Genomic DNA, 20,653 nt, shown 5'->3' with positions numbered 1-20,653 from the left:
AGGCTGGTCTCCAACTCCTGACCTCAAGTGATCCACCCACCTCGGCCTCCCAAAGTGCTGGGATTATAGGTATGAGCCACCACTTCCAGCCAACTGATTATCATTTTTAAAGACAAGGTAGTTGGGGTTATGAAAATCACATGGAAAGTGTAAAGGATGTCAATCAAGCATGGAATTACAGGCATGAGCCACTATGCCCAGCAAGTGTTAGTGTATTCTGTGTGTGGCCCAAGACAATTCTTCTTCTTCCAATGTGGCCCAGGGAAGCCAAAAGATTGGATATCCCTGACCCCTGATGTATATGTTTACTCCAATTTTGATGGTAAAGATAGAGCTGGTGGCCAGGCACAGTGGCTCACACCTGTAATCTCAGCACTGGGAAGCCAAAGCAGGCCAATTGCTTGAAATCAGGAGTGTGAGACCAGCCTGGGCAACATGGCAAGACTCCATCTCTATGAAAAAATACAAAAATTACCCAGGCATGGTGTCATGTGCCTGTGGTCCCAACTACTTGGGAGGCTGAGGTGGGAGGATCACCTGAGCCTGGGGAGGTAGAGGCTGCAGTGGGCCAAGATCACACTATTGCACTCCAACTTGGGTGACAGAGTGAGACCCAGTCTCAAACAAACAAACAAACTATATATATATATATCCCCATATATATATACACACACACGCCACATATATATATCATGGAGCCATATATGTATGCATATGCATATGTGTGTGTATAATAGATTTGAGGGGCTGGGCGCAGTGGCTCACGCCTGCAATCCCAGCACTTTGGGAGGCCGAGGTGGGGGGATCACCTGAGGTCGGGAGTTTGAGACCAGCCTGACCAACATGGAGAAACTCCATCTCTACTAAAAATACAAAATTAGCCGGGCGTGGTGGCACATGCCTGTAATCCCAGCTACTTGGGAGGCTGAGGCAGAGAATCGCTTGAACCTGGGAGGCGGAGGTTGCGGTGAGCCGAGATCGCACCATTGCACTCCAGCCTGGGCAACAAGAGCAACACACCATCTCAAAAACGAAAAAAAGAAAAAAAAAGATTTGAGAAAAGACATACAAAGTCACCTTTAAAAAAGGCAGGTCCCCCAGCAGCCCATTTTTTTTTCCTCCTATCACATTTAAGTCATGTGTAAGGGATCATGAAGCAGGTGATAATTTGGGATTTTGTGTGTGTTTCTGAGAGTGAATAGTTCACAGCTGACAAGCATCCAACAGAACCAGTCACACAGGAGATTGAAGAGTGGCTGTCATGGCTGTGACAGTGCATGATCTCAAGTTTTCAATCTGAGACCTCCTAAGGAAAAAAGGAAAAAAAAAAAAAATGGCAGGCCTCAAGCCAAGACTTGACTTCAAATTGACTGAAGTATATTTATAGAAATAACAGCTCATTGTGGTTGGAGGGTGAGGAGGAGGTTGGTCAGTCATAAAAACATAATTTTTGTAATTTTTTGTAGAGACAGGATTTTACCATATTGCTCAGGCTGGTCTGAAACTCCTGGGCCTAAACAATCCACCTTGCCGGGCGCGGTGGCTCACGCCTGTAATCCCAGCACTTTGGGAGGCCGAGGCGGGCGGATCACAAGGTCAGGAGATCGAGACCACGGTGAAACCCCGTCTCTACTAAAAATACAAAAAATTAGCCGGGCGCGGTGGCGGGCGCCTGTAGTCCCAGCTACTCAGGAGGCTGAGGCAGGAGAATGGTGTGAACCTGGGAGGCGGAGCTTGCAGTGAGCCGAGATCATGCCACTGCACTCCAGCCTGGGAGACAGAGCGAGACTCTGTCTCAAAAAACAAAAAACAAAAAACAACAACAACAAAAAAATCCACCTATGTCGGCCTCCCAAAGTGCTAGGATTACAGGCATGAGCCACCATGCCCAGCCTAAATGTATGTTTTAAAGTGTGGTTCTCAGATAGCAATTTTATTTCTCTATTTCCAGAGATTTTTCAGGGCGATTTTATGATTAACTCCATGTACAGCTTAACATGTCAAAAAGACCTGACTTAAATTTTTTTCTTGAAACAGCCTTTAACGTATGTCAAAAATATGATATATTCCTGATCCTTGTGTTGAAGCAGATATAAGTTCTAAATAGGGCAAAGGATCTAACGAATGCTTGATGTCCTCAAATGTGCTATGATTTGCCATCTGTCAAGATGAAAATACACCCATGTATATGCCGCTATTTAAAGTATCATAGGCTGGGTGCAGTGGCTCACACCTGTAATCCCAGTACTTTGGAAGGCTGAGGCAGGTGGATCACTTGAGGTCAGGAGTTCGAGACCAGCCTGGCCAACATGGTGAAACCCTGTCTCTACAAAAAATACAAAAATTAGCTGGGTGTGGTGGCACGCACCTGTAATCCCAGCTACTCGGGAGGCTGAGGCAGGATAATTGCTTTAACCCAGGAGGCAGAGGTTGCAGTGAGCTGAGATTGCACCACTGCAATCCGGCCTGGGAGACAGAGCAAGAAAGGAAGGGAAGGGGAGGGGAAGGGAGGGGAGGAGAAGGGAGGGGGAAAGGGGAAGGGAGGGGGAGTGCCTCCCAGCACTTTGGGAGGCCGAGGTGGGTGGATCACTTGAGGTCAGGAGTTGGAGACCAGCCCGGCCAACATGGTGAAACTCTGTCTCTACTAAAAATACAAAAATTAGCCTGATGTGGTGGTGGGTGCCTGTAATCCCAGCTACTCGGGAGGCTAAGGCAGGAGAATTGCTTGAACCAGGAGGTGGAGGTTGTAGTGAGCCAAGATTGTGCACTGCACTCCAGTCTGGGTGACAGAGCAAGACTCCATCTCAAAAAGGAAAAATAAATAAAGTATCATAATGGGCTGGGAATGGTGGCTCACGCCTGTAATCCCAGCACTTTGGGAGGCTATGGTAGCAGTATCACAGGAGTTAACGCTGTCCTGAAAAGGTAGGCTTGGGAGGGAATTGAAGGAGAGGAAGTTGAAGAGGAAGCACTAGTCCGCACAGCAAGATCCCATCTCTGTGAGAAAAAAAAAAAAAAAAAAGAAAAGTATAATAATGGAGAAATTCCAGCACATGAATCAAACAGGATGTTGCAGATTCTAAACATGAATCCAATGTACTGTCAAAACTGTACAAGGATAACTTAGATTTTTTTTCCTGAAGGCTTCTTTCATTGAATAATTATAGTGAGCATTGTAGATGTGGTAAAAATTATCTGTAAATATGTCTTCTTATAAAAGCAAAAACTGGATATAATGAACCTAAAGCAACTTGTAAGATGCCTGTCCAAAAAGTAGCCAATTTGGCTCCACTGTCATTTATAGTTTTGGTTATAAAAATGGATTTATGTTGGAGGGAGAACAGCATGTTCTATATTCACATGTAACAAACTACACTTTATTGTGGTTCCTGAGCAAAGTCAGCTTCTCCATGCCCTCTGGGGTGGTGTGAGAGGGGGAAGGTGGAATCTGAATGGGAAAAATTCTTCATGGTAGGGGAGAGCTGCTAGCCTCCGATGCCTGCTGCTGTCACATCTCAAACTTCTCCAGAAGACTTAAGCATAGAAAGCTAATGAACTTAGGCTGGGCATGGTGGCTCATACCTATAATCCCAGCACTTTGGGAGGCTGAGGCGGGCAGATCACTTGAGCTCAGGAGTTTGAGACCAGCCTGGGCAACATGACGATACCCTCTCTCTCAAAGAAATACAAAAATTAGCTGAGTGTGGTGGCGTGTACCTGTAGTCCCAGCTACTCAGGAGGCTGAAGCAGGAGGATAGGTTCAGCCCAGGGGCTGCAGTGAGCTGTGATCCTGCCACCGCACTCCAGCCTGGGAGGCAGAACATTACGCTGGTCTAAAAAGAAAAGAAAAGAAAAGAAAAGCTAATGAACTTAGAAATAAAGTTTCTATTGTAGAAAAACTTAATAGCTGTGATCAGTAATGACTGTCAATTTCAGGAAACTATAGCACAAAGAATTCTTGGTAAGAGGAGACCATAAAGGGAGATGAAAACTGTAGTGGGAGTCTTACAATGCCACAGTTTTGGTGATCTGATAGCCAAATGCCTTTCCTCTGATTGAATGAGTTGTGCACACAATAAATATGAGGAAGATCCTGGGCTAACTTGTAAAACAAGCTCAGATTAGCTGTGGCTATTAAAAAATCAATCATAGTTTTCACCAGAGAAGGGAGATAGTTCTGTCTGATTTTCAGATTGGTTGATTGCTCAAGTATCCTCTTTCATAAATGTATTCTTCCTCATTTTCTGATCAGTTTTGGTTGTGCAAAAAGAAAACAGTGGTTTTATTTCATGCCAGGAGAGATGTGGTTATTTTGTGGTATGTTTTACAAACTCTTTAAGATCACTTAGTTTCAAAATAAATACCCATGGTGAATTTGGTAGAGAGGAAGCAGTCATTCAGAAGACCAAGTCCACATACATACAAAAGACAGCAATTAAGAGGCCAAGGACAGGGTTGTTTTGAAAGGGTATTTAAAACTAGATGAAAGATATTTGGACCTTCAAAAATGCCCTAGAAACCGAATGAAAGCAACAGCCTTCTGTCTCTTATCAGAGCACTGACTCATAGACCTGTTATCGGAAGGATATTATTTAGTTGAAATATATATTTAAAAATACTTACATTCCTTTAAGTAGCTTATACTGTATGTGAAGATGTCTTTTAAGGATTCAGAAGCACAGGCAGAAGGATCTGTATAAATACAGAAGTGGGCTGGGCACAGTGGCTCACGCCTGTAATCCCAGCACTGTGGGAGGCCGAGGGGGCGGATCACCTGAGGTCGGGAGTTTGAGACCAGCCTGACCTACATGGAGAAACCTCGTCTCTACTAAAAATACAAAAAAAAAAAAAAAAAAAATTAGCCAGGCGTGGTGGCGCATGCCTATAATCCCAGCTACTCAGGAGGCTGAGGCAGGAGAATTGCTTGGACCCAGGAAGTGGAGGTCGCAGTGAGCCAAGATTGCACCATTGCACTCCAGCCTGGGTGACAAGAGTGAAAGTCCATCTTGGAAAAAAAAAAAGCACAACGTAGGTGGTACAAAACATGTGTATTAAAATGCCTAATTTAGAGGCCAGGCATGGAGGCTCATGCCTGTATTCCTGGCACTTTGGGAGGTCGAGGCAGGCAGATCACTTGAGTTCAGGAGTTTAAGACCAGCCCGGGCAACATGGCGAACCATGTCTCTATAAGATAACACAAAAAACTTGCTGGGCATGGTGGTGTGTGCCTGTAGCCCCAGCTACTTGGGAGGCTGAGGTGGGAGGATCGCTTGAACTAGGAGGTGGAGGTTGCAGTGAGCTGAGATTGCACAACTGCACTCCAGCCTGGGCAACAGAGACCATGTCTCAAAAAATAAAAATAAAATAAAATAAAATGCCTAATTCACACAATTCTTTTGAGAAACTGATTTGTTTGGTGGAGCCCAGGATTTAGGTTGAAGGACTCTCTCTAATGAATGTGTCTCATAGTAGATTAAGTTTGAAGTAGATGGTTGTTCATCTCTTGGACTGCTTAAGTAACGTGTGCAAGGAGAGCTAGGTTCACATCTGCCTTATGATTCCATAATAACCACCATAGCTACTATTTGAGAGCTGACTATGTGTATAGGGGATTGTGCTGACAGCGGTCCAGACAACTCATTTCATTTTCTCTAGAACTCCGTGAGTGTATGTGAGGGACACTGGGATTCCTCACATTCTAGAAGGCTCTGATGAGCAGTCTGAGGTAGGAGGTAGGACTCTACTCCAGATGTGGAGCTCGGACACTGGAGTGGACACTGGACCAGATTAAGAACTAGCCAAAACAGGGCCTGGGCAAAAGTAGCTTTAATCAGACATGCTCACCAGTGTGCCATGTCGATTTACCACTGCCATGGCAACACTCGACAGTTACTGTCCCTTTCCATGGCAGTGATCCAATGACCCAAGAGTTACTGCCCCTTCCCTAGAAATTTCTGCATAAACAGCTCCTTAATCTACATGCATTTATTTATTTATTTATTTATTTATTTATTTATTTATTTATTTATTTTTTGAGACAGAGTCTTGCTCTATTGCCCAGGCTGGAGTGCAGTGACACGCGATCTCACCTCACTGCAACCTCTGCCTCCTGGGTTCAAGCAATTCTCCTGCCTCAGCCTCCCAAGTAGCTGGGATTACAGGTGCCAGCCACCACGCCTGGCGAGCAGATCATGAGGTCACGAATTTGAGACCAGCCTGGCCAACATGGTGAAACCCCGTCTCTACTCAAAATAGAAAAATTAGTTGGGCATAGTGGCGCATGCCTGTAGTCCCAGCTACTGGGGAGGTTGAAGCACAAGAGTTGCTTGAACCCGGGAGGCAAAGGTTGCAGTGAGCCGAGATCGCGCCACTGCACTCCAGCCTGGCAACAGAGCGAGATCCCGTCTCAAAAAAAAAAAGGGGGGGGGGGGGGGATATGAATATGGCTGCAAAACTACCCTGAGCTGCTACTCTCTCCCTATGGGGTAGCAGCCTGCTCTACAGGAGCAGTCATGGAGCTGTAACACAGCCTATTCAGTATAACTGTTTTCTTCTACTTCTGGCTTGCCTTTGAATTCCTTCCTGACAAAGCCAAGAACCCAGAGGGCTAAGCGCCACTTGGGGGCTTGCCTGTCTGGCATTATCTCTATTTCTGTTGTCACAATTATTGGGGATACCTGTAGTCCAGGAGCAACTTGGGAAATCTGGAAGCTTTCAAGTTTAGCAATGGGATATCAAAATGAACACAAAGCACATTTCCTCAGGGCAGCTTTCCCTACACACTCTCCTTCCCTCATGCCCTCCACCCCCAATTAAGTCAGATCTCTCTAAGTTCTCGTAATAGTATACAAATCCTTTCTCTGCTCTCAGCAGTTCATAATTATGTATTCGGGTCTGCCTCCTTACTAGACAGTAAGCTCTATGAAGGTGAGACATTGTGTTTATTTTGCTTTATATTCCAGTAAATCCAGGGCCTGGTATATTCCGTATACACAATAAATATTTATTGCATATGTGAAAGTGGGATTTCTTTGTCTTTCTGTTGATACTCCTGACATAAACTCAAACAGATGTGAGACTGATGAGGGAGGAAATCATGGGAGTTCACAAGGTTCTGTGAGCAGGTGAAATGCCCTGGCCGGTATAGACTGGGTAAATAGGTGAGCCAGCTGCAAAGAATTTTATATATCAGAGGGGAAAAGACTTTCCTACTAAAAAGACAGGCATCTTTGACAAGTAGGTAATCTGAGTTTACTGTTTGATTTTTATTTTATTTTTTGAGACATGGTCTTGTACTGTCACCCAGGCTGGAGTGCAGCGCTGTGGTCATGGCTCACTGCAGCCTCAACCTCCCAGGCTCAGTTGATGCTCCTGCCTTAGCCTCCTGAGTAGCTGGGTGTACAGGCACATACCACCTCACCTGACTAATTTTTGTAGGTTTTTTTTTTTTCTTTTTTGGCTAGACACACAGTTTTGTCATGTTGCCCAGGCTGGTGGCTCAAGCCATCTGTCTGGCTCGGCCTCCCAAAGTGCTGGGATTATACACGTGAGCCACTGTGCCCAGCCGATTTTGTTTTTAGGTTTGAATTTTTTTTTATAGTTCTGTGTTTATTTGTTTTACTTTGATTTTGGAGCCAGACTTTTGCTCTGTCACCCAAGCTGGAGTGCAGTGGTGCGATCTCAGCTCATTGCAACCTCTGCCTCCTGGGTGCAAGTGATTCTCATGCCTCAGCCTCCCAAGTACCTGCACAACCTCACCCAGCTAATTTTTGTATTTTTAGTAGAGACAGGGTTTCAACATGTTGTCCAGGCTGGTCTTGGATTCCTGGCCTCAAATGATCCTCCCACCTCAGCCTAGTTTTGTGTTTTATATTCTTTTCCCCACTCAGTTAGTTTGAAATGTCATGAGGATAGACACATGTGTGAAGATAGACACATTATTAAGAGATGTTATCATCATGGGTTCTAAGAGAATGTTTTATGGAGAGTAACTTTGCAAAGACTAAAGTCTCTGACAGATCATCAGGCATTAGATTCTCATAGGTTGGCAACCTAGATCCCTCACATGGGCATTTTACATTAGCACTGAGCATCTTTATTATGATAACTTTGGTTGATGTTTTACAGTTAAAAAAACTCTCAGATCATCTAATTCTCACAAATGTCTTGTGAAGCAGACAGCTCAGAACCATGGCTCTTAGTTTACAGATGAAGAAAGAGAGGCTCAGATGAGGCTGATTTACCCAAGTTAAAGTGAAAACAAATTAACATTTTTTGAGTGTTCACTAAATGTTGAGGCACTTGATAAGCCCTTTATATTTAGAGTATATAACATGATATTCACTGCATCCTTATGAAATAGGTAACCATTATTATTATTTCCATTTTACAGTTGAGGAAACAGATATGTAAAGGTCAAGTAATTTGCCTCAAATTGCATAATCAAGAAGCATAGAGCCCAGCTTAAAACCCAGATAGTCTGGCTCAAAGTGCAGATGATAAACTACTATGCTAATGAGTAGCATTGGGAGTTCTCCAATGAAGCACACGGTGTTACTTGTATTTGCTACTAATGTCTTCTTTTTTTTTTTTTTGAGATGGAGTCTCACTCTGTCACCCAGGCTGGAGTGCAGTGGCGCGATCTCGGCTCACTGCAACCTCCGCCTCCCGGGTTCAAGCAATTCTTCTGACTCAGCCTCATGAGTAGCTGGGATTGCAGGTGCACACCATCACCCCTGGCTAATTTTTTTGTATTTTTAGTAGAGACGGGGTTTCACCATGTTGACCAGGCTGGTCTCAAACTCCTGACCTCGTGATCCACCCACCTCAACCTCTCAAAGTGCTGGGATTACAGGCGTGAACCACTGCGCCTGGCCAACTACTAACATCCTGGTTCAATTCTGCTACTTGAGGCTCCTTTTTTTTTTTTTTTTTTTTGGATGGTGTCTCTCTGTGTTCCCCAGGCTGGGGTATAGTAACATGATCTTGGCTCACTGTGGCCCCCACCTCCTGGGTTCAAGTGATTCTCCTGCATCAGTCTCCTGAGTAGCTGGGATTACAGGCATGAGCCACGGTGCCCGCCCTAGGCTGCTAATTTTTTTTTTTTTTTGGTTTAACCTGTCTGCAGTTTTGCCTTGACTTAGAATTCATCAGCTGGGGCCCACAGTGATATCATTGCATAGGACTGAAGTTATATCAACTAAATTCAGATAAAAATCTCCTACATTAATTAATTAAACAAATTGTTGAGTACATTTGCTAATTTTGTTAGAGGTGCTCATTGCTTAATAACTACAGGACACATTCTATTGAATATACTGGGAAAAACTTATATCTTTCTCTGAAGATATACAAAAGAATATTAAGAAGCATAAAAAATATCTGTCCATAAAAACATGATTATGGCCAGATGCAGTGGCTCACGCATGTAATCCTAGCATTTTGGGAGGCCACGGCAGGCGGATCACGAGGTCAGGAGTTCGAGACCAGCCTGGCCAACATGGTGAAACCCTGTCTCTACTAAAAATACAAAAAATAGCCGAGCATGGTGGCAGGCACCTGTAATTCCAGCTACTCGGGAGGCTGAGGCATGAGAATTGCTTGAACCTGGGAGGCAGAGGTTGTAGTGAGCCGAGATCATGGCACTGTACTCCAGCCTGGGCAACACAGCAAGACTCCATCTCTGGGGAAAAAAAAGAGTGATTATATGAGTTATTTTTATTTTTATTTTTATACAGGGTCACCCAAGCTGGCGTGCAGTGGCACAATCTCAGTTCACTGCAACCTCAGCCTCCCAGGCTCAGGTGATCCTCCCACCTCGGCCTCCTGAGTAGATGGGTCTATAGGTGCATGTCCCCATGCCTGTCTAATTTTTGTATTTTTTGTAGACATGGGGTTTCTCTATGTTGCCCAGGTTGGCCTTGAACTCCTGGGCTCAAGCCATCCACCTGCCTTGGCTTCCCAAAGTGCTGGGATTACAGGCATGAGCCACCCCGCCTGGTCTATATGATTTCTTTTTAAATCATTATCTCTTCAAGGAGATAACAATCATCAATAGGTTTTGTATAGATCCAAACCCTCTGCTTATGGATTCTCTTAACATGATACTTTGTAATTGAAAAGAGAATATGAAAATGCCAAACTTTGTAGCTTCAAAGAACAACAATAACAAAAAGCCTTTGCCTAGAGATCTAGATAGGAAAGTGATCCCGCCAAAATTTTGGGCCTGTGTGCAGGGCTGTGACCCAAGCTAGACACCTAGGGTCAATCAGCAGAGTTTGGTGCAGAGGGTCATTTGTGTGTCTTTTGAATATCACTGACTGCATCTCAAGATCATGTTAGAACAAGTATTGGCTCCTATTTGGTTTTTTGTGTTATCTTGCCTCTTCCCGTCTCCGTTATGGATAATTGAGGTTTTAATATATGGTAGTGACATTCTAGCAGATGAAGGAAGGGGGCAGTCCCCAATGGGCAATCTGAACTTCTGCTTCGTATATTTACTCTTGCTGTTTTCCTTCCTCCTCATTTGTAATTCAGGAGGCTCTCTGAGAAGAGACAGCAAAGCTTCTTAGATGGATCGAAAGACCACGAGCTGGGATACCAAGTTCTACGGAAAGGTCAGCTATTGAATTTGCTCTGCTACCTTCAGGCAAATCATTTGATCATCGGATGCTCTGGTTTCTTCCTGTGCCTGCTAAATGTAAAGAGCATGGGTTTGAGTGTTTTGTGGTTATTACAGAGTATTTTAAATGTATGAGTGATTTATTTTTTTCCAGGCCAGCTGCTCAGATATAAAACAAAATCTGCTCCTTTGAGCTGTTAGGCTTCGTGGCAGTCAACTGACCCCAAAATCCTTCTGACTACAGCAGCCATCTACTTGCTTGTTCATCTGAAAACATTTTGCAGTCTCTGAGCTACAGCTATGTGGTCTGACTCTATAGCTGGGGCATACCTTTTTGTCTCCTTTGTCTTCAGAAAGGAAATATGCCATTTTATGCACTCCTGCTGCTTTCACCCCCACTTTAAAAAGATGAAGGCTTCCTTTTGTGACAGAGTTGCTTTGTCTGTTAACACTGATCCTAAGAGACAGGAAGGAGAGGTGACATAGTAAATAAACAGTTATTGGACTTGCTACCGTAGTTCCTTTTTGATGATTTGGGCCAGGACCACTAGAGGTTTGAACTAGATTTAGTAAGGCTTGGGCTCTTTGGGGTTTTGGCAGCAAGCAGTCAGGGAGTATATTGGAGAGAACACAAAATACCGCCCCCCACCCACCCTCTGCCTTTTTGTTTGTTGTTACAGCCTGTTACATTAGGCAACAAGATATCCTTGTTAGCCAAAGGTGGCCAGCTGAGATTCTTAGAAGCTAATAAAAAGAGCTGTTGGGCTGGGTACGGTGGCTCACGCCTGTAATCCCAGCACTTTGGGAGGCTGAGGCAGGCGGCTCACGAAGTCAAGAGATGGAGACCATCCTGGCCAACATGGTGAAATCCCGTCTCTACTAAAAACACAACAATTAGCTGGGCATGGTGGTGCGCACCTGTAGTCCCAGCTACTTGGGAGGGTAAGGCAGAAGAATTGCTTGAACCCGGTAGGCGGAGGTTGCAGTGAGCCGAGATCGTCCCACACTGCACTCCAGCCTGGAGACAGAGCGAGACTCAGTCTCAAGGAAAAAAAAAAAAAAAAAGCTGTTGGGTAAAGAATGATTTTGTTCCACATCTGTGACTCACCACCCCACTGTTTCATAAATGAAAATCTCTGATGCGCAACATCGAATTAACCAAAAGGTTTACTTCTTTTGTTTTGAACTTAGACACATTTACATTATTTCTGGTGCAGTTAAAAGCACTTTCCAAACAAACCTAGGAAAGTATTAAAGTTAGGGACCCCCACGAAATACGTTACTCCTTAATTGTGGCGTGGGTATCAGCAGGAAGAACTGCAGTGACAGGAACACAGTGTACTTAACCCTTCAGTTCTGAAATGTTGCTAGGTCTTCTCGTGCTATAACTGATCAAATAAATATCCGGGTTAAACACTGCTCCCAGAGCTGAGTTCGCTCTGAGTGTTGGGTCCAACTTTCCTTGTTAATTCAAGGAAACAAGTCAGCCAAGGAGTCTAACTTGAGGTCTTCATTCTTGGGCAGGGCCATCAATACATCTAAAACATTACTTGTGGGTACCCAAGCTGCGGTAGCTTCCCTAAAAGGCAGAATTTTCACTCATTCCTTATAGAAACACGTAGCCAGCAACTTCTCAGGCTTGGGGAACGGGGCAGGCGGGTCGTGGTGGTGGGAAGGGGAGAGGAGAGGAGGGAGTCTAGCAGGTCGGTTCTAAATGCAAATTGGAAACTACGCATCCGAGCGGGTAACCAGTACTGGCAGCATTCGTCTCCGGGAAGAACCTGTGAGTGTGTCAGGATGCACAAAAGGAATGACTCCCCTCTTTGCGCCCCCGGAGTTAACTGCACGACCCGGTCAAAGTCCAGCCGTGGAGTGGGATGACGGTCCAGAGGTAACGACTAAGGCCAGGAAAGCCTAGAGGTCCTTCCGGCACCACCTTAGAGGGGCAGGAGGGCTGCAGTTACCGCCTTCGGAAGTGATCGCCTCACCCCTCAAAAAAATTAAAAGCACCTCCGCCATTACCAGAGGCCGAGGCAAGGCCAGGACACGAGAACGCGCTCCGGGCGGATGCGCGCTCCCTTTGTCCCGCCTCCCAGCCGCCCGCTCACTGGACCGAGGGAGGACGCCGGGAGAGAAAACGCCGCGGCCGCTCGTAAGTGCTCCGGGTAGAAACTGGTGCAGGGGGCAGTGGCGTTCCGCTGTCGGAAGGGATGGGGGAGGAGCCGAGGCTGCGCGCCGGCTGCTCCTCCCCACCCCCAGCCTCTGCCCTGAAGGGGGCTGGATGGGCAAGTCGGACGCGATGGCTCGAGCTCGGGCGGTGGCGGCTGTGGCCGGAGGCGGCGGTGCCTCCTCCTCCTCGCCCCGGCGCCGGCGGTGATCGGAGCGAGCTGCCGCGGCCCCCGATGAGACTGCTGGTGGGCTGGCTGTGCCTGAGCCTGGCGTCCGTGTGGCTGGCGCAGAGGATGTGGACGCTGCGGAGCCCGCTCACCCGCTCCCTGTACGTGAACATGACAAGCGGCCCGGGCGGGCCGGCGACGGCCGCGGGCGGCAGGAAGGAGAACGACCAGGTACGGGTCGGGGCTGGGGCCGGGGCGGGGGCGTGGCGGCCCGGCCTTCCCGCGCTGGGCCCGGCTATTGTGCGGGGCGGTTCCGCGAGGGGGCGGCCCGGCCCTTGCCCCTCCGCCTCGGCCTCTCGGAAAGTTTTCCCCGCGCCTTCCCCGCCGGGCGTCGGCTCCGCGAGCCCCGGGGACCCGGGCCCGGCCCCGCGAGCGCCTTTTGTTCCGCGGCGCAGGCGGGGCATGGCCTCCCCTTCCCCCTCCCGGGCCCGATCGCGAGCGCCCCGGAGCCCCGCATTGTTCCTGGGTCCCGGGCGGTGACTGCGGACACCCGGCGGCGGGACTGGGGAACTTTGGGGCCAGAGCGTGACCGGGGGCGCCCGCTTGGCACCGAGGCCTGAGACTGAAGAGACCCGGCCAGATCCATTACCCCCGAGAAACAAAACGAAAAGCCAGCACCTCTTTTTGTCTCGTTGAATCCCAGAACGTACAAAGGGTCGTAAAAGAAATGTAACTGTACATCGCAAGCCATTGAACTCTCCGGGCTGATTCGGGTGACATTTCCCCCTAAGCGCTTAAAAAATGGGTTTGACAGGTTGTCGCTCCCATCCTACGGAACCTTACCCTCCTACCTAGCAGAGATCTCCTTTAAACTTGGATTTAGTCAGCCTGCTGGAAAGATTGTGTGTGATGAGGAGGAAGATTATGCAAGTTTTACAGGAAGCATTTTTAAAACCGAACGGGACGGGAGGGAGTTGTAGTTATGCATCGTGAGCGTTGCGCTGTGACCTGGTAGGTAGGCTTTTCATTAGCTCGGTCTTGTGCCACTTAAACGTGTACAGGTTAACTGTAGAATTAGGTGAGATATTTCGTATTTGACCTTAACACAGTTTGCAGTTAATGTTAAATTCATTGAAAAGAGGCTTTTGAACTCTGCCAGAGTGTTGTCTTGTCATAGCTAGCATTTATAGTACATTTTGCTTTTCCATGGATCACTAATTATTCCCTATATCATCTTGTGTCTCATCATTTTCATATATTTCTCATTTTCCTACGTTACTTTTTTATTATGCCAGGTGTTCAGAGAATTTACACCCAGGTTGATTTCATGTGTTTTAATGAGGGTAGAGAATTGTCTAAGAAGGAGATAGAGCAATTTAGAAAAGTAGCATTTCGTTTTTAGTAATATTTATATTGGACTTTTTTCTATTTGTAAAGGAATGCTAAATTTCTGTAAATTTTTTTGAAAGCCTCCAGCCATTGCAGTTTGTTAGATGCAATATCAGTATCATTGATCACTTGTATGATATGGTTAGGAATGTACGTGAACTTAAATTACAAAGCCACATTTATTCCTATGGATTATTTACTTAGTTCATACAGAGACAACTCAAAGTACTGTACCGTTAATTGTACAGTTATCAGAATGTCACATATGGAACAGTGGTGTAGACAATGAATTAGAAATGTCATTTTTAACATTTTTAAGCAGTTGATAGAAATAAGGTGCTGGATAGGAGAAAAAGCGGTTTATCTCCATTGATGTGGGATTATGATTGAGTCTCTTAGCTATTGGTATTTATGATAACACTTATCATGATTACCCCTCCTGCAGCCACTTGATATGTTTTCATTGCTCATAAAAGAATTGCACTTACCTTAAAAATTGAAACACTATTTCAGCACTGATTTGTATGGAGGTGGAATTACAGCTGTAGACATAGCCTCAGAATATCTCCCAGCAGAGGATACTTTTCTAATTGTGTACCTTTTTAAAGCTGAATCTGTTAGGTTCTAATGAAGACTAATACTGGTTTCAGATACATTTATTTCAGATACTATATTTATATTGTGTGTGTGTGCATGCGTGTGTGTACCCCTTCACTAACAACTGGGCAGATAATTTCTTTAGGGTGAAGACTTAATCTGGTATTTTCTGAATATTTGGGGGAGGGGTCAACTCTTTTCCTTAGAATAATGAATCCAGGCATTATTTTGACATGAATACATTCATATTATGAAGATAATAGTCCATGAATAAAGATTAAAATGAACAGAAGAAAGCTGTGTAGAAACCACCATGAGATAAAGTAGGAAACTGTCCTTTCTGCACTGTGGCTGAGTTGAAAATTTGTTTTCCACTTAATATTCCGGGATCCTGTGTTTGCCTTATAACTTTGTTGCTTGTGAAATAACTGTAACTGTTTTTCCTCCTTCAGATTAATAGTTTTATACAAGGTCTTCTAAGTGTTCAGTTGGGTGTGTGAGTTCCATAGCCACATCTGGTTCTTTTGGAGTTGCATAAAAGCAGGGTTGTGGATTTGATTGAACCATACTTAGTGCAAGTTTTCCTTCTGGTTATTTTATTAAGGAATTATGATGGAGGATTCTGTGGTTAAAAGAGAGATCTTGGGCAATGTTTATTCATTAAAAATTGCTATTTTGTTAGTGTAGTTTGGAGAGGCAAGGCTCCTTTGGGCCAAAGCTGCTCTAAAACTGTAGTAGCAGTGCCATTTTAGTAACTTGGTTTGGTGTGCTAGCTTCAAAACTGGGATTATGTTTCACTTTAGGCAAGCAAGAAGCAGGGTTTCACTTAGATCAGGGAAGTGGCCCAGAGGCCAGACTGGTCTCACAGACATATTTTTACAGCCTATGAAATAAGAATGGTTTTATATTTTTTAAATGGTTACCAAGAAAATATCAAAATAACATTTTGTAATACATGAAGTTTCATTTATGAAATTCAAATTTATTTGTGTCCACAAATAAAGTTTTTTTTTTTGAGATGGAGTCTCGCTCTGTCACCCAGGCTGGAATGCAGTGGCCCAATTTTGCTTCACTGCAACCTCTGCCTCCCAGGTTCAAGTAATTCTCATGTCTCAGCCTCCTGAGTAGCTGGGATTACAGGTGCATGCCACCACACCCAGCTAATTTTTGTATTTTTCAGTAGAGATGGGGTTTCACTGTGTTGGTTAGGCTGATCTTGAACTCCTGCCCTCAAGTGATCCTTCTGCCTGGGCCTCCCAAAGTGCTGGGATTACAGGTGTGAGGTACCATGCCCAGCCCACAAATAAAGTTTTATTGAAAGAGAACTACCACATTCATTTACCTGTGGTCTGCAAGCTCCCAGGCTACAACAGCAGCATATTTGCTACTGTATGGCCTGCAAGCCTAAAACATTTACTATGTGGCTTCTTACAGAATAAAGAATTTTTGCAAGAGAAATTCCCAGCTTTCTTAACAGCTTTTTTTTTTTTTTTTTGAGACAGGGTCTCACTCTGTCACCCAGGCTGTAGTATAGTGGCACAATCTCGGCTCACTGCAGCCTTGACCTCCTGGGTTCAAGCGATTCTCATGCCTCAGCCTCCCAGTAGCTGGGATTATAGGCGTGCGCCAGCACACCCGGCTAATTTTTTTGTAGTTTTAGTAGAGACAGGGTTTCACCATGTTGACCAGGCTTGTCTTGAACTCCTGGCCTCAGTGATCCACCCACATCGGCTTCCCACAATGCTGGGATTACAGGAGTGAGCCACTGTACCCAGCCTCCAACAGCATATTCTTAATCACAGGTTGCAGGGTGGGTAGATTGACTCTCTGGGAAGAAATAGAGGCAGGCAGTGAGAAACTAGTAGATATTGTCACTTTTCAATGTTGGCAGACTCAGAATTTAAAAAGACAACAATAAAAAACTTAGGATCTATTCTTTTTGTTGCATTGCACCTAGTGCTTAAAGTTAATGCATCTATTACGGAGCTACTGAAACTATGAAAGGACCCGTAGGCCCCAGGTTCTTGGTAATAATAGCCGTTCAATAGCTTCTCAATTGATGGAGTGAAAAAATTGTTATAGAACTCGTTGAACCAAACCACAACGATTTCTCCAGGTGACATACTGCAAGGTGTTTTAAAAGCACAGATAACATTAAATATCCAGACTTATTAAGGTGTAACTTAAAATTGCAAGTATGTGTATAGGAGTGACTTATTTTTTCACTTTCTTATATAAGCTCAGAACTGTGCTATGCCACAAGTGATGATGAATTCAAGAAAGAATTAAAATCCTTTTTTTCCCCCAAATGAAAAAATACTTGGACAGCCTAGCCAGAGCCAAACACTGTGCTAAAGGACGGAGTGTTTCCTGTCCCTTTACCCCTCATTTACCTTGTGGAGGCAGACTGGAGTCAGGCATGAGTTAACAATGCTTCAAGGATAGTCAGCCAGCTAAGCCGGACAGACAGTGATGGATTGGTGTCCTCCTCTGAACTGCCTTCGAGAGTCTGGAGGCCTTTGCAGCTGAATACCAAGAGACTTCGGAAAGGATTTCTCTCCTTCCTCATAATCTGTGTTGAAACCCCAACAAGTGTTTGCTTCAATTTCACAGAATGTTACGATCTCTTTCTTGTGCTGGATATACCAGGAGTCTTTATGTTTCTCTTTGGAGGTGCCCTAGAAGACCCTAATGGCGTCCAGTAAAAAGCTCTGTTGTGTAGACCCTCTGAAGCTTTGTTAAAATTTTAGGATTATCCTGTCCTACAGGGAGTGAGTACTTAGTATTTGCAATGAGGATTGTCAGTAATTTGTTATTAAGTCAAAGCTGAAGCAATTTAATCTGTTTTAATTGATTCCCCTCATGGATATGAGGGTGCCTGTCACTCTACACATTGAAATCTCACATAAACAGGTTATGGGTTGGGTTTATATTGTTTGTGGGAAAATGGTGAATGGTCTGAATATTTACTCCTGTGCTGTGCTTAAATGCAAGGTGTCTATGGTGAAATGTCTGGACTGAGTTGATTGCATTGTAAAATCTTAGAATGTGAATTTGGAATCCTTAGCTGTCAAGGTCTGTTGATGGAGTTGGTCTGGCCAACTCAGAAAAGATTCTGTGTTCATAGACCCTGAGCAGTGGAGCTTTTCTGATTGTTTTTGGTAGCACTGAATGCCTTGGGTCTTTGATTACCCATTTCTTTTGAGAGTGGCTGGATGCCCGGACTTACAGTGTGGTTTTTAGGCATTCCCTTGAATTGCACTTCTCCTCTGACCAGCCCTTGCCTTGGAGAGAAAGGGGAAGGAAATATGAACAGTTACTGGCCTTCTATTGTGTGCCAGGCACTTCAAATATGTTATCCCCACTGGTCCTCATAGAACTCTTGGAGGTTGGTGGTATCATCCGCACTTTACATACGGAAGAGTGAGGCTGAGAGAGATAAGATACTTGCTCAATAGCGCAGAGTTAATGGATGATAGAGTTGGGCTTTGCACCTAGCTTTGTCTGGTTTCAAGGCAACACATTTTCTCCTGCTTTATGATGCCCCTCCTAGTAAACCTTGTGTTGTCTGTGGTGTGGTAAAAATAGGCTTGCCTTCATTTTTTTTTGTTGTTGTTTTTTAGAAACAGGTTCTGGCTCTGTCACCCAGGCTGGAATGCAGTGGCCCGATCATAGCTCACTGCAGCCTCAAACTGCTGGCCTCAGTAGATCCTCCTGCCTTGGTCTCCTGAGTAGCTTCTAAATTTTTTGTAGAGACAGGGTCTTGCCATGTTGTTCAGGCTGCTCTCAAACTCCTGGCCTCAAGCATTCCTCCTGCCTCAGTCTCCCAAAGTGCTGGGATTACAGGTGTGAGCCACTGCTCCTGGCCTAGGCTTACCTTCTGAATAGGAAACTGCCCTCATTCTATTGAGGACTCTGTGTGGACACTGAAGTTAGGTAGCTGTGTGCACAATGCTAGTTGAAGATTTTGCAGTTTGTGAATTAGATGAGAATAGGACAGCTGCTTGAAGTTCTGGCCTTTATCTGGTTTGTGCATGCTTTTTGTAAGGCTTAAAGTTGAAAAAAGATTCTTACATGTGTTGTCTTTTTTTCCTGACATCAGCCATTCTCTATTTTTCCATCACCAAGTGGGTGTTTAATTGTTCAATCCTGTTCTGACACTAACTACCTGGAGTTAAGATCACACTTTACAGAGGTAAGGGCTCAGTCCCACAAGACTGCCCTCACTTCAGAGGCCAGCTGCAAGTCCTGGGTCCCCAGGCTACCAGTGCTTTTGTCCAACTTGACTACAAATTTGGGAGTTCCCACAACTCTACCTTCACCTTACCCCACCCCACCCCACCCCATAATTTCCTATAACAGAATGACTCATAGAATTTAGGAAAATACTTAGGGGTGCAATGGCTCACGCCTGTAATCCCAGCACTTCGGGAGGCTGAGGTGGGTGGATCACAAGGTCAGGAGATCAAGACCATCCTGGCTAACATGGTGAAACCTGGTGTCTACTAAAAATACAGAAAATTAGCTGGGTGCGGTGGCTCATGCCTGTAATCCCAGCACTTCAGGAGGCTGAGGTGGGTGGATCACGAGGTCAGGAGACCAAGACCATCCTGGCTAACACAGTGAAACCTGATCTCTACTAAAAATACAAAAAATTAGCTGGGCGTAGTGGCAGGCGCCTGTAGTCCCAGCTACTGGGGAGGCTGAGGCAGGAGAATCGCTTGAACCCTGGAGGCGGAGGTCGCAGTGAGCTGAGATCATGCCGCTGCACTCCAGCCTGAGCGACAGAGCGAGACTCCGTCTCAAAATAATAATTTAAAAAACCCACCTAGGTTTACTGGTTTATTACAAAGGATACAATCGGGGAACGGCCAAGTGGAAGAAGTGCATAGGGTGAGGTGTAGGAGGTGGTGTAGAGTTTCTCTTTCCTCCGATGAGCCACCCAACCATCATATCAATGTATTCAGCAACCCAAAAGCTGCCAGGACCCCGTAGTTTAGGGGTGTCATTACATAGGCATGATTGTACTCAGTCTTCAACTCCTTTCCCATCCTTAGAGATTGGAAGGTGGGGCTGAAAGTTTGAACCTTGTACCCACAGCCTGGTCCCCATCCTGAAGCTATCTGGGTCTCCCACCCCTATCAGGAGTCATCTTGTTAGCATACAAAAGATATCCTTATCATCCTGAGATTCTCCAAGGGTTTTAGGAACTCTATTAGGAACCTGGGACAAAGACCAAATATGTATTTTTTATTATACCACATTATCTAAAACCAGTCAGTTTTTAAAATGTCTTTCTGACTCTGCTAGTGTGCTTAAATCCTTTGTATTTTGGGAATGTTGTATTTTGGATATGTTATATATCACATGTTTGATTAGTTGATAAACTCCAAAAATAATTTCAGAAAAACTTTTAACCATATTCTTTGGTCTGATTAGCAAATATAATTTTATAGGAAAATTGCATTCCTGCTTTGAACGAGTGATTCATCAACCAAGGTTATGTAAATGTTAGGAGGAGTTCATGGGCTTAATGAAATTTTTTTTTTTTTTTTTTTGAGACAGAGTCTTGCTCTGTCACCCGGAATGGAGTGCAGTGGCACAATCTGGGCTCACTACCACCTCCATCTCCCGGGTTCAAGTGATTCTTTTGCCTCAACCTCCCTAGTAGCTGGGATTCCAGGTGCCTGCCGCCACGCCTGGCTAATTT

At 45.1% G+C, this 20,653-nt stretch overlaps 1 protein-coding gene and 1 long non-coding RNA gene across 5 annotated transcripts in view; one reads left to right on the top strand and one right to left on the bottom strand.

Moving 5' to 3' along the window:
• Nucleotides 1-3,358: 3,358 nt before the first annotated feature.
• LOC112614737 lies at nt 3,359-12,675 on the bottom strand. The gene is made up of 3 exons (XR_003117123.1): nt 11,969-12,675; nt 10,952-11,078; nt 3,359-3,833 (listed from the first exon to the last, which is right to left on the bottom strand). It is a non-coding gene; the product is annotated as an uncharacterized LOC112614737 (long non-coding RNA).
• METTL9 (methyltransferase like 9) overlaps nt 10,532-20,653 on the top strand; it is a 53,437-nt gene continuing 43,315 nt past the window's right edge. For 2 of the 4 annotated variants that reach the window (XM_025371443.1, XM_025371442.1), the window contains exon 1: nt 10,532-10,616. In XM_025371443.1, the coding sequence (XP_025227228.1) occupies nt 10,572-10,616 (45 nt within the window). In that variant the 5' untranslated portion in view covers nt 10,532-10,571. Of the gene's footprint in view, nt 10,617-12,765; nt 13,189-20,653 lie in introns of those variants that run through there. The other 2 variants (XM_025371440.1, XM_025371439.1) reach the window with 1 other exon arrangement.

The sequence above is a fragment of the Theropithecus gelada genome, chromosome 20, assembly GCF_003255815.1.
Source record: "Theropithecus gelada isolate Dixy chromosome 20, Tgel_1.0, whole genome shotgun sequence".
In the NCBI taxonomy this organism is placed as follows: Eukaryota; Metazoa; Chordata; class Mammalia; order Primates; family Cercopithecidae; genus Theropithecus; species Theropithecus gelada.
The sequence above is the reverse complement of the archived record's forward strand: the minus strand, read 5'-3'. Positions and strand labels throughout refer to the sequence as shown.